The sequence below is a fragment of the Anolis sagrei genome, chromosome 1, assembly GCF_037176765.1.
Source record: "Anolis sagrei isolate rAnoSag1 chromosome 1, rAnoSag1.mat, whole genome shotgun sequence".
Classification (NCBI taxonomy): Eukaryota; Metazoa; Chordata; class Lepidosauria; order Squamata; family Dactyloidae; genus Anolis; species Anolis sagrei.
The window spans coordinates 122,152,151-122,165,715 of record NC_090021.1 but is presented as its reverse complement, the minus strand read 5'-3'; the positions used below and the strand labels follow the sequence as shown (position 1 = coordinate 122,165,715).

Genomic DNA, 13,565 nt, shown 5'->3' with positions numbered 1-13,565 from the left:
ATTATATATGAGTTTATATACGGCGTTGGAGGCAGCCGAGAAATCCTTCTTGACTGCCCGCATTGCGTCTGCAAAAAATAAACTGGCTGAGTTGTTTCAGGTTGTTGGGGAGTTCCTTCATCCTCCTGGGATGGAAGAGCCCCTCGACAATCTGATCACTCGATGCAGCGACTTCATGCATCACTTTGCTGATAAAGTCACTTGGATATGCTCAGATTTGGACGCCAACTTTTCTACAATGTCAGGTGAGGTAACAGAGACACCTGACTGTTCGATCTTACTGGATTCATTTCAACTTGTGCCTGATGACGTGGACAGGATCCTTGGAGGGGTGAGGGCGACCACATGCGCGCTAGACCCTTGCCCATCGTGGCTTATAAAACTTGCTGGAGAAGGGTTGGCCGATTGGTTGTCAAAGATAATAAATGCTTCATTTGAACAAGGGCAAATTCTACCATGCCTAAAAACAGGCAGTCGTGATACTGCTCTTAAAAAAAGCATCTCTTGATTCATCAATTTTGAACAACTATCAGCCAATCTCAAATCTCCCTTTTTTGGACCCATCGCAGTCTGGTTTCAGGCCTGGCTATGGCACCGAAATGGTTTTGGTCACCTTGGTGGATGACCTCCGCAGAGAAATTGACAGGGGGAGTGTGACCTTGTTGGTTCTCTTGGACATCTCAGCGGCTTTCGATACCATCGATCATGATATCTTTCTGGGACGACTCTCCGGAATGGGTCTTGGGGGTATTGCATTGCAGTGGCTCCACTCCTTTCTGGAGGGTCGCACCCAGTTGGTGAAATTGGGGGATACCTGCTCGGACCCCTGGCCTTTCACCTGTGGGGTTCTTTCCCCCATGCTTTTAAATATCTACATGAAACCACTGGGTGAGGTCATCCGGAGTTTTGGAGTTTGTTGTTATCTCTATACAGATGACACGCAACTCTATTACTCCTTTCCACTAAAATCCAAGGAAGCCCCTCGGGCTGCTGTGATGGGCTGGATGAGGGCCAACAGGTTGAAACTGAATCCTGACAAGACAGAGGTCCTCCAGGTCAGTTGCTCGGTCAAACGGGGTATAGAATGGCAACCTGTATTCGACAGGGTTACACTCCCCTTGAAGACACAGGTCTGCAGTTTGGTGGTCCTCTTGGATTCAGTGCTGACGCTTGATGCTCAGTTGTCGGCGGTGGTCGGGAAGGCCTTTACACAGCTAAAACTTGTGCACCAGCTGCGACCGTACCTTGAGAAGTCTGACCTGACCATGGTGGTCCATGCCTTAGTTACCTCAAGATTGGACTATTGTAATGCACTCTACGTTGGGCTACCCTTGAAGACAGTTCAGAAACTACAGCTGAAGCAAAGGTCGGTGGCCAGATTGTTAACTGGAGCAAGTTACAGGGAGTGGTAAACCCCCCTGTTTAAACTGCTCCACTGACTGCCAATAACTTTCCAGTCCCAATTCAAGGTGCAGGTTATTACCTATAAAGCTCTAAACGATTCAGGGCCTGCCTATCTTCGAGACCCCATCCTCCCCTATGAGACCACACATTCCTTAAGATCTTCTGGGGATGCTCTTTTCTCGCTCCTGCCCCTATCTCAGGCGCGGTTGATGGGGACGAGGGAAAGGACATTCTTGGTGGTGGCCCCTCATCTCTGGAACTCTCTCTCCAGGGAAATTAGGCAGGCACCCTTCCTCGCTATTATCCATAAGGAATTAAAGATGTAGATGTTTCGCTGTGCATTCGACTGACGACTCCTATGATAAATAACTTATATCATGACCTGAATCATGACCTATTTCCGAATTCCTATATTACATTATTATATATATCCTTCAGTTAAGTTAAATTGATCCTGTTAAATTGCTCTGTTTCCATGCTATTGCCTATACTATTATACGTTGCTATCTGCCTTATTGACCCACCTTATCCTTAACCATCTCAAATAGTGGTCCTTGTCCCCCCTCTCCAAAATTTAGTCTGCTGTTGCTTTTGATGCTTGTTTTACTGTTATGCTGTTTTTATGCTGTTTTTATGCTGTTTTGATTTGTTGTTGTTTTGCTTTTAATTGTATTTTGTTTTGGGCTTGGCCCCATGTATGCTGCCCCGAATCCCTCCGGGGAGATGGAGGCAGGGTAGAAAAATAAAGTTATTCTTCTTCTTCTATATGGTATGCATTTGTGTGTGTGTGTGTGTGTATAGACAGAGAGAGAGCGTTCATTAAATATGAGTGATGAGATCTGATGTGTTAATAATGAAAGTAAGCTCTCTAAATGCTAAGTAATCAACTAGGAGTTGTGGGATTTTATTTGTCAATAATGAGTGTTAGAACACTTATTCTTTCTTAAAAATAAAATATAAATCAGAAAAATAAATGGAAAAGTAATTGTATGTGCTTTATTTATTTAAAAAGTAGGCTAAGTTCCACTTTCATCTTAGGTTGTACCCCACCAGTACTTGAGCCACTGGAAATGTGGCTTCCAGTGCCATGGGAGTTGGCCGTTTTGTTATAGATGCAATGCACATACCACAGTTTTAAGCTTCAGCTTTTGAAAAAGGAACTGGACAGGATTGCACCTAAGTGCCTTTTGGCACCAGACAAAGGCTGTATTTTCTATTTTAAGGTAATATAAGCAGATGATTAAATGATTCAGTACATTGCAGTTACACTTTGGCTCCCTCGTTGACATATCCACTGGGCTAAGAAGCAAATTTTGGAAACTTGTCATTGACACATGTGAAGGAGCATACAGATATCTACAAGAGTGATAGGAAATGTTTAGGAAGAAGTGAGGGGAGCAAAAAGGAAAATGGAGGTGAATACAAGTTTGCAGAACATTTTTTTTCACATTTGCCTAATTCAGTGTGCAGGTGGCATCCACTGCAGTTTGGTTTCAGCAACCTTTGTTAGTCCCCAAATCCCTCGATATTCTAGCCCTATTATATAAAATAGTGTAGTAAAAAGTTATATAAAATGTCAAAATCAAGTTATTTATTTATTTACTACTAGCCGTCCCCTGCCATGCGTTGCTGTGGCCCAGTCTGTGTATATGTGTGTTTTGTGTGTGTATATATGTGTGTATATGTGTGGGTATATATTTGTGTATATGTGTATATATGTGTGTTTGTGTATATATGTGATTTTGTGCATGCATTGTAATGCATGTTTTGGTTTTTTGCTTCTTAAGTCTCTTCTGCTGTGTTTTTCAGTGTTTTAATGAGTGATGGTCACTCGTTATCCTGACAGGTGTACTGTGTCCAAATTTGGTGTCAATTCGTCCAGTGGTTTTTGAGTTATGTTAATCCCATAAATGAACATTACATTTTTATTTATATAGATATGTATATCCCACCCTTCGGATCATAATAAACTGTGGAAAGTTCTTGGTGGTATGGGCATACCAAATCACCTTGTCTCTCTCCCAAGGAATCTGTATCAGGACCAAGTAGCAACAGTAAGAACTGACCATGGAACAACAGACTGGTTCAAGACTGGGAAAGGTGTATGGCAAGGTTGTATACTCTCATCCAACCTATTCAACTTGTATGCAGAACACATCATGCGATGTGCAGGGCTTGATTAATGCAAGGCTGGGGGTAAAACCGCTGGAAGAAACATTAACAACCTTAGATATTCAGATGATACCACTTTGATGGCCAAAAGCGAGGAGGAGCTGAGGAGCCTTCTAACCAAGGTGAAAGAAAAAAGCTCAAATGCTGGGTTCCAGTTAAACATAAAAAAAACAAGATTATGGCAACAAGAATTATTGATAACGGGAAAATAGAGGGGGGAAATGTGGAGGCAGTGATAGACTTTGTATTTCTAGGTGCAAAGATCACTGCAGATGCAGACAGCAGCCAGGAAATCAGGAGATGCTTACTTCTTGGGAGGAGAGCAATGACCAAGCTCTACAAAATAGTGAAGAGTAGAGACATCACACTGGCAACAAAGATCTGCATAGTTAAAGCAATGGTATTCCCCATAGTCACCTACAGATGTGAGAGCTGGACTATAGGGTAGGCTGAGTGAAGGAAGATAGAAACTTTTGAATTGTGGTGCTGGAGGAAAGTCCCTTGGACTGCCAGAAGATCCAACCAGTCCATACTTCAGGAAATAAATCCTGACTGCTCATTGCCAGGAGGGAAGGATAGTAGAGGCAAAGATGAAGTACTTTGCCCTCATCATGAGAAGAAAGGAAAGCTTAGAGAAGATAATGATGCTGTGGAAAACGGAAGGAAAAAGGAAGAGGGACCGACCAAGGGCAAGATGGATGGATGGCATCCTTGAAGTGACTGGATTGACCTTGAAGGAGCTGGGGGTGGTGATGGCCAATAGGGAGCTCTGGCATGGACTGGTCCATGAGGTCATGAAGAGTCGGAAACGACTGAACGAATGAACAACAACAACAACGTTCCACCCTTCTCACCCCAAAGGGGACTCAGAGGCCTTACAATTGGGAGCATTGATGCCATATCAACAGAAATCTTTTTGAATATTTTCAAATTGAGGAGAATGAAATACTTCGATATGGAATACATGGATATAGAGGACTGACTGCACTATAATTCCAATGCAGAAGAACAGAAGGAATCTGTTCTTGTCAGTTTGACAGAGAAAAGAGGGAAGTTACTTGAGTTAAAACATGTATGCACACGCGCACACACAAACTACAATCTTCAGTCAACTGTTGATATTATAGTCTGACAAAACTGGTAAAATCATCCTTCACTGTCCGATTGATAATTAAAATGGAGTAATAAGGGGCTGCTATGAGGATCACAGGGATATTTTTAATGATGGCAGGAATGTCTACATTGTAGGAACATGAAGAAAAAAGATCTTGACACTAAAGTTGAAACTGAACATGTCAGTAGATTATATTTCCATCATAACAAATAAATCAGAATAGGTAAAGGTAAAGGTTTTCCACTGACATTAAGTCCTGTTGTGTCCGACTCTAGGGGCTGGTGTTCATCTCCATTTCTAAGCTGAAGAGCTAGCATTGTCCGTAGACACCTCCTAGGTCATGTGGCCGATGTGACTGCATGGAGTGTGGTTACCTTCCTACCGGAGCGGTACTTTTTGATCTACTCACATGTTTTCGAACTGCTAGGTTGGCGGAAGCTGGGGCTAACAGTGGGAGCTCACCCTGCTCCTGGATTTGAACCTGCAACCTTTCGGTCAGCAAGTTCAGCAGCTCAGCCTTTAACCCACTGCACCACTGGGGGCTCAGAATAGTTGCATATTTTATCCATAGTATAATCCGAATAATTTAGGCATCTGAAATATACCTTAAGAAGCTAGCCTCTGTGATGTGACAGTTTCCTGGTAACTACATTGCACATCAGAAGTCTATCACATCTCATAAGGAAGCACTTCATTTTCCCCCTACAATATTCATTCAGAACAGTATGGTAAAATATGCATACATGTACCGAAATTGCCCAAGTGACTTTACGGCTTGTGCAACTAGTTACTGGGGCCTGAAATTCCCATTTGCAGAGTTTGCATCTGGTAATTGGGAATAATTTCACTATTTACTGACTTGCAACAAGTGATGATATTTTTAATGTCTAAAAAAAACCCATTTTCCTGTTCCTAATTTATTGTGTCTGCATTGATCACACACAAGAATCCATATATCCAAGGAGACTGAATGACGACAGAATTAATGCCTACTCCAAATAAGAGCATATTTGATGTCACAACACTGCCAAGAATACTATTGCTAATGCCAAGGAGAATAAACCTACTAATACACAGAAGCCTTCATAAATCTGCACTGGTGGGGATGGAGACACTTTTTGATACAATCAACTGACTCCTCTAAATTTATTTACTCAGCTTTTCTCAAACTATGAGCCTCCTCTAATACAATCTCTATTCATACTTTTTACAGATTCTTGTTTTAATTGAAATAATATACATAAATAGTGTGTGTTACATATACAAACAGACACAAATATATATGTGCTGGTATATAAAGATGAGCATTGGCTGTTGGGTCTCTGATTACCCACCTTTTTATTTTCTAGATCAATATTTTCCTATAATCTCCTTAGACATTTTATAAGAATAGTGGTGAACTCCTTGGATATATTTTACAGAGAAGGTTTAACAATTTAGCAGCGACTTTCTAAATGTAAAGTTGGCATCGTTCCGTTAGGAGTACTGAATATAGTTAGTTAACTGAATTCCATGTTACTAATGACACAGCTTGGTTTCCCCCCCCCCCCCCCTTTATAACATTACTGCAACTTGAAATGTATGATCTTAATTCAATGAGTCATTCTCCACCAGGATCTGTTTCCAAATATTTCTTAAGAGTAATCGGATCAGCAATGGTGTGCTTACTACCTTGGGATTTTGGGACCTGCTCATCCTCATTCACTGAGCAACCTTAGATATTTCTACCATTGGACTTTTTAAGTCAAGGCTTACACATTTTCCCTCTGGCTTAGGAAAACATTATTGCCAAATATTGACCCAATGGCTCAGGCTGAGCAGTTAACATATGCAGTTTGAACACAGTGATAGATGATGGCACTCAAGTGATGAATCTTGAAACTCGAGGAGCGCTAACAGCCCATACCCATGTACGGCCATTACTCAAGATGAGACTCCACATGGAGTGGGAAATCAGTGGCCAGGGTCTCATTTTTAAAAACCACACCAAACACAGCTCGTAGTTCAAAATAGCTCCTTTAAAAGCAGTGGTTCTCAACCTTCCTAATGCCACAAGCCCTTAATGCAGTTCCTCATGTTGTGGTGACCCTCAACCATAACATTATTTTCGTTGCTACTTCATAACTGTAATTTTGTTACTGTTATGAATTGTAAAGTAAATATCCAATATGCAGGATGCATTTTCATTCACTGGACCAAATTTAGTACAAATATTTGGTATGAATACTGGTGGGGTTGAGGGGGTTGATTTTGTCATTTGGGAGTTGTAGTTGCTGGGGTTTACAGTGCACCTACAATCAAAGAGCATTCTGAACTCCACCAATTATAGAATTGAACCAAACTTGGCACACAGAACTCCCATGGCCAACAGAAAATACTGGGAGGGTTTTGGTGGGCATTGACCTTGAGTTTTGAAGTTGTAGTTCACTCAAAAAATGATGGATCTGGATCAACTTGGCACAAGTACTCAATATGCCCAAATGTGAACACTCATGGAGTGTGGGGAAAATAGACTTGACATTCAGGAGTTGTAGTTGCTGGGATCTATAGTTCCCCTACAAAGAGCATTCTGAACCCCACCAGCGATAGAACTGGGCCAAACTTTCCACACAAAACCTCCAAGACCAACAGAAAATACTGTGTTTTCTGATGGTCTTTGGTGACCCGTCTGGCATACCTTTGTGACCCCCCAGGGTCCCAACCCCCAGGTTTAGAAACACTGAGGTATAGCAAAGGGGAATTGCTACTCACTATTTCCCAAGCAAAAATTTTAATAGAGGAAAATACTAAAGCAATCCTCAGGGTTGATTTGAAATCTCTGTCCCCTCCACATTTAAATCTCCCCCCGTTTCAAACAGGACAGTTACCCAAAGCTTGGAACAGATTAATTAATCATTCAATAAGTTGAATAATTAATTTAATGCAGTGAGGCTAAAACATATAGTTAACACAGGCAAAAATGTTCCAGCAGACCTACAAATTTAACCAATGACCAGAAAGAAAATTGCGTTGCTCCAGGGCCCTTTCACACTACACAATTAACTGTCATGGTAACTTCCTATGTAATCCTGGGATTTACATTTTAGGGAGGGGTAGTAGGAGCTTCAAAGAATTCAACAATCTACAAACCTCAGTATTCTAAGAAGTAGTTAATGGAATCATAATAATGTAATTGTGTAGCTTGGGGACCCGGCAGTGCCTGGATTATTTGGGAAATGCATTGTTTGTTTGTGCTCCAAGTTTAGTCTAGATCTAATGTCAGATGGGTTCAGTGGGTGTGGGTGAACTACAACTCCCATATGCAAGTCCCATGCTCCAAACTGCACCAGGATGCATAGTGGGTAATGGAGATTCTGTGTGCCAAGTTTGATTTTGATCAGTCAGTTGTCTCTGGAAGTGAGTAAAGTACTGTGGGCCCCCATTTACTATTGGATTATTGTTGTAGGCTACGAGAATAGGCTTCCCAAGTTTAACTGCCTGGCCCTAAGACTTTTGGGTTCATCTGTATTCTCCAGTCCTCAGGGCAAGAAAGAGGAATGTCAAAAAGACTTCGAACTTGTTAGACATCGTGATTTTATTGAGATTTAAGTTATGGTCAAAGTTACCATCAAATCCTGTCCACTGAGATATCACAAGGATCCCCCCCCCCCGGGCTCAAATTCTGCCATTGGGGGTTCAAGACTTGGGATAATTCCTGGCAATCCAGGAAGTAAAGAAGGAGGAAGAATAATCCCATTGGCCAACTGGGTGTGGGTGTGGGAAGGGAATAGGAAATAAAATTACTGTATATAGCTAGGTATAAATTGACACATATAAGTCAAGGGCAAGTTGTGCGGCTAATATTATGGATTTTGATATGATCAAAGGATAAGTCAAGCGTTGTTCTTCAGAACACCACTGCCAACCGAGGGCCCTTCTACACAAGTTGGTGCTGTTTAAAGGTTTTCTCAGGATGGACTAAGTTTTTGCCTTCCACCACTTTACTCAGGGATAAATAAGAGTCAGGGTACAGTACTTACATTGACTTGTGGATTGGTCCACTCAGTTTTTTTGATCAAAGATATAAGCAAATTGTGGTGGGGTAAGAAAGCACTTAAGTTTCCAGGAGCCATCATGTTCCCTAAACGTGCCATTGTTATGTCCATTCAGATTTTGACCTATAGTGAGGTTTATTGAGAGGTGCTTTGCAACTGTCTCCCTCTAAAGAGAAGAAGAGAGTAAGGTTGGATCTATACTGCCCTATATCCCAGGATCCGATCCCAAATTATCTGCTTTGAACTGGATTATATGAGTCTCCACTGCCAGATAATCTGGGATAAGCAGATAATCTGGGATCGGATCCTAGGATATAGGGCAGTATAGATACAGTCTGACTTGCTCAAGGTCACCTAATGGGTTTCTGTGGCTGAGCAGGATTTTCATTCTAATCAGCTTGAGTCTTAGGAGCCCCCCAGTGGCGCAGTGGGTTAAATCCTTGTGCCAGCAGGACTGAAGGCCGACAGGTCAGAGGTTGGAATCTGGGAAAGCGCAGATGAGTTCCCTCTGTCAGCTCCAGCTCCCCATGCAAGGACATGAGAGAAACCTCCCACAAGGATGGTAAAATATCAAAACATCCGGGAATTCCCCAGCAATGTCCTTGCAGATGGCCAATTCTCTCACACCAGAAGCGACTTGCAATTTTTCAAGTCACTCATGACACAAAATAAAATAAGCTTGAGTCCTAGGATGCATCTACACTGTAGAATTAATGCAGCATGACACCATTATAACTGCCATGGTTCAAAGCTATGGAATCATGGGAGTTGTAGTGTGATGAGGCAAAAATGGCAAAAGATGTTCAAAAACAACAATTCCCATGATTTTATGGTACTGAGTACCAAAGCATCTACAGTGGTGACAATTTGCATTAATTCTACAGTATAGATGCACCTCTAGTTCCACAGTGAAACCACTATATTTCCCTACTTCTTTGGCCTGCTTGAAAAGATACAACAGAATTTAGGGGAGAAGGAAGTCTAATATAGAAGGGTATGTATATAGGATTTCACTTTAATTCCAGCTCCCTTCCTCCCTTCTTCAGACCCTGTCATTTCAGAGATCCACCTGAAATAATTTCTTGCAGTAGCAGGATCAGCAGTTGCTGCTTCAAATTATAACATAAAAAGCAGATTTATATTTTCTTTTGAATAATATATCAAAGACTAGACAAAATATGTACAATTTCACAAAAGCAAATCCTTTCCCTAACACAATGAAAAAGTCCACAAAATGGTTAATTGTCTACAAAAAATGAATTACATGCACTCTTTTTTTTAAAAAAATCAAAATTCTAAGAATTGGCTTTTCCTTTCTTTTTGCACAATAGACTCAGGCTAGAAAAACCGCAGAAACCTCTCTTAATTTGTACACCCTTACTCATTATAAACTCTTGCCATTTGACCCCACGGCGATAGTGTTTGGCAACATATGTCTAGTTCTAGTCTGGAAAATATGGAATGGCATATTTATTGTTGTTGTTAACTGCCTTCAAGTTGACTTTGATGTATAACCCTATGAATGAGAGATCTCCAAGGGGTCTTCTACACATGTCCTAAAATGCAGGAAACTCGGATTTTTAAAATGGAGTGGTGGCGGCTACATAACGTTTGTCGAAAATGCATGTTGGATTGCATTAATGGTTGAAAACATGTGTTTAAAAGGTGCATTTAAAATCCACATATCTGTATAATTATATATCCCTGAGTCAAGAAAAACACATGACTTCATTGCTATACGCAATGAAAGTGTGGACTGTTCCAGCGCATGCACACATTTTAAAATCCCGATACAGTTGATGAGGGCTGTAAACAGACGGAGCCATGGACACACAGGTGGCTAAATGGAAGCACAATTGGAAGGCAATTCCGATGATAACTCTCTCCAAGCATTCTTTTGTTGTCATGTTTATGACATTTAACAGAGCTTGAATTTACACAGTGGGTACTAGCATGGCAGGGAAGTGACACCAAATGGGAAAGAGGGAAAAAGTAAAGGCAGGAGGGGAGTGTAGAGAGATAATGGCAAGAAATCTGCTTCTGTGCACATTCATAAATCTGCATCCGCACTTATGAAGACCAACACATCTCATAGCATTAATAAAAAAAGTAACAGTAAACTTCCAGCAGACATCCCACCCCTGCTTCTACCTGGTAGATTTCTAAAATCCGCTACAACAGAATCTGTCTGTATGTCAGATTCACATCTGCTTAAGGTACCCCGATTTTTTGCTCCCCTTTCTTTGTCCAGCACTTTAACACTGTCTGGAAGGGACCCAAGTTATACTATCCTTAACTGACCTGTTCAAGTCTTTCAGCTGTTGCTTCTCTGACTGAATCTATCCATCTGGAATGTGGTTTTCCTCTTTTCTTTTTTGCTTTCTACCTTACCAAGCATTTTCATACTGATTCCTGTCCTCTGGCAAAAGTCTGACAGCCTCACTTTATTCATTTTGGCTTCTAGAGAGTCTACTTACTTTGCTTTAAGATTTGTATTTGTCTTTCTAATAGAAAGTAGCATGGCATGTACATTAAGCTAATTTTACATGTTATTATTATTATCAACAAAAAGCCATAACAAATAAACACCTCCCCTACCTGATCCCCAATGGGAATTCTTCTTAAACCAGATATGTGCATGTAGCTAATTTTATGTTATTAACTAAAAAAAACCTTTACCACTTCCCAAAAACCATACCCTAGTGGATGCAGTTCTTGAACTACCCTGAAAGGTAGCCCTCTTCTAGCAGAAGCTGCCCATCCCTAAATGAGTTGAAAGCCATGGCCAACATTGATTTTTTCCCCTTTCTGACTGAATACCTTCTTCAAATGCAACACATTCCCTTGAAGGGTAGTAAATAATGGAGGATCTATTCCACAAAGCATTCCTATTCTACTTAAGGAATTCAGTGCAGTGTTCTACAGTATTCACTCCTTTGGTCAACAGTGGGGGGCTCCTCTTTGGTTGATCTATGCTGGTTCTGGGTAAGAGTTGTAGAAGGTTCAAAAGATGAAAAGTAGTAGCTGAAGATGTCAGAAACAAACCTCAAAGAAATCTGACAGCAAATCTTTCTTTGAACTTCTGTGAAGTCACAAGATATGGATGGGATTTGTTATGTTACAACATTGATTTATTGTAATCCTAATTTATATGACCAATTTGGTTACCCTTTATAATTTTAGTAAATGTCTATTATGGATCACTTATTAATAAGTACAATCCCCCATTTTCCTCTTACGTTTTATTTCCAGGTATACATGAATAGTCCAAAACTAAGAGATGTTCAAAAAATTGGTAAAGAGTGCACAGGGAAAGCCCTCCAGCAAATTTTAGAACAGTTAGTATTAATAACAATATTAACTACATTGAGCTGTTACCTGAAGGTAATGGCATGGCCTCAGGGAAGGTTTGATTTCCTGATGAACTAGAGGCTTATCTAGGTTAAGGGATGACTTGCGATAAGCTTCTTTAGCCTGGCTTACTGTAAGCGTAGACCAAGAGCTCCTTTTCATGTATTTGCCATCAGGGGCCATGGCAAGCCCTTCACAAGCTGAACATTTCACATCATTGTTACTCTTTGAAGTCTTTAATGAGAGGTCCCCAAAATGTCCCTGAAGAGCTTCAGGGTAGCAATGAGAAATATGATCTACGTGATGCCTGTTGACAACACTTGGTGTTCGGTAGGTGCTATCACTGTCCAAATTATCATCCGAGCTCCACCAACTGCTCATTCCAGTTTTATGCTTAGTCTCAGGTTTCCGCTCTTTGCTTTTACTTCTTTTGCCATGTTTAGAATGATGTCCATGATGATGGTCATCCCCTCGGCCATCTCCCTTTGTTCCGTTGACATTGCTCTTGGAAGAGCCTTCCAAAGAATGAGATTTTGTGAAAAGTTTTTGGACTGAATGAACAAGGTGACGTATTCTTCCTGGGCTTTCACTGCGTTGCTCAGCAGCCGTTGAAGTCCTCTGGTACTGTAAAGTATGAAAACCATCTCTGTGGAGAGGAAGCTGTTTCTCAAACTGATCCAACAGATTTGCAGGAATCCGGTTGACCTTAGGGTTAGCATGAGACATGGTGCAATCGTCCCGAGTATCGTAATGAGTGGTGTAGTGCATTCTGGGGAAGGTGCTACTGGACATATGATCGCCCATAACCATGGGCATCATCATGCATTCTGAATGGATGGAGCTTCGCGGTGAGCAGCGATGGTGGTCCATCGGGCAGCTCTCCGTTGGACTGAGAAGATATGATTGCCTTGACTCCTGGCCATGGTGAATATGATCATGGGTGTGTTCACAATCTTCAGGGGATGCTAAACCACAAGTATGAGCAGAACATAGCTGTGATTGATTGCGACTGCCAGATAATCCTTTCATGTTCCTTGAAACAGGAGAGTATCCTTCTTCATCGAAGAGCTGCTGAGTAGGAGACCATGAGTACAGCTGATCTGTTAACAAAAAAAAAAAAAAAAAGGACAGCCATATTACTCAGATTAGAACAAATACAACAGCATCTAAGACACAATTCCAAAAAAAGGACTATGTACACTTCGTTGACTACTTGTCATGACAACTACATATATATTTATCATCCAGTCTCAGGGTGGTACTCTGCTCTATACCAGCTGCTGTTGAAGACAAGTGGTGTATGTGGCATTTTGCTCATATCCTCTTTGTAAAATTCCCATAAGCACTGAACAGTAGACCAGGAAAATGAACTTTGGCCTAACCCAGCATGGTTCATTGAGTGCTCATTTTTCACATAAGTACAGTAAACCAATTTCTCTTTTTTAGCAAACTCAAACTCTTTATAAGCTTGGGTTTTCTTCTGTATTACA

At 41.1% G+C, this 13,565-nt stretch overlaps 1 protein-coding gene across 6 annotated transcripts in view; it reads right to left on the bottom strand.

Moving 5' to 3' along the window:
* Window positions 1-13,565, bottom strand: part of DLGAP2 (DLG associated protein 2) — a 532,593-nt gene that overhangs the window by 87,524 nt on the left and 431,504 nt on the right. For all 6 annotated transcript variants that reach the window (XM_060752711.2, XM_060752710.2, XM_060752712.2 and 3 more), the window contains one exon: window positions 12,103-13,175. In XM_060752711.2, coding sequence (XP_060608694.2) covers window positions 12,103-13,175 — 1,073 coding nt within the window. The remainder of the gene's footprint in view (window positions 1-12,102; window positions 13,176-13,565) is intronic.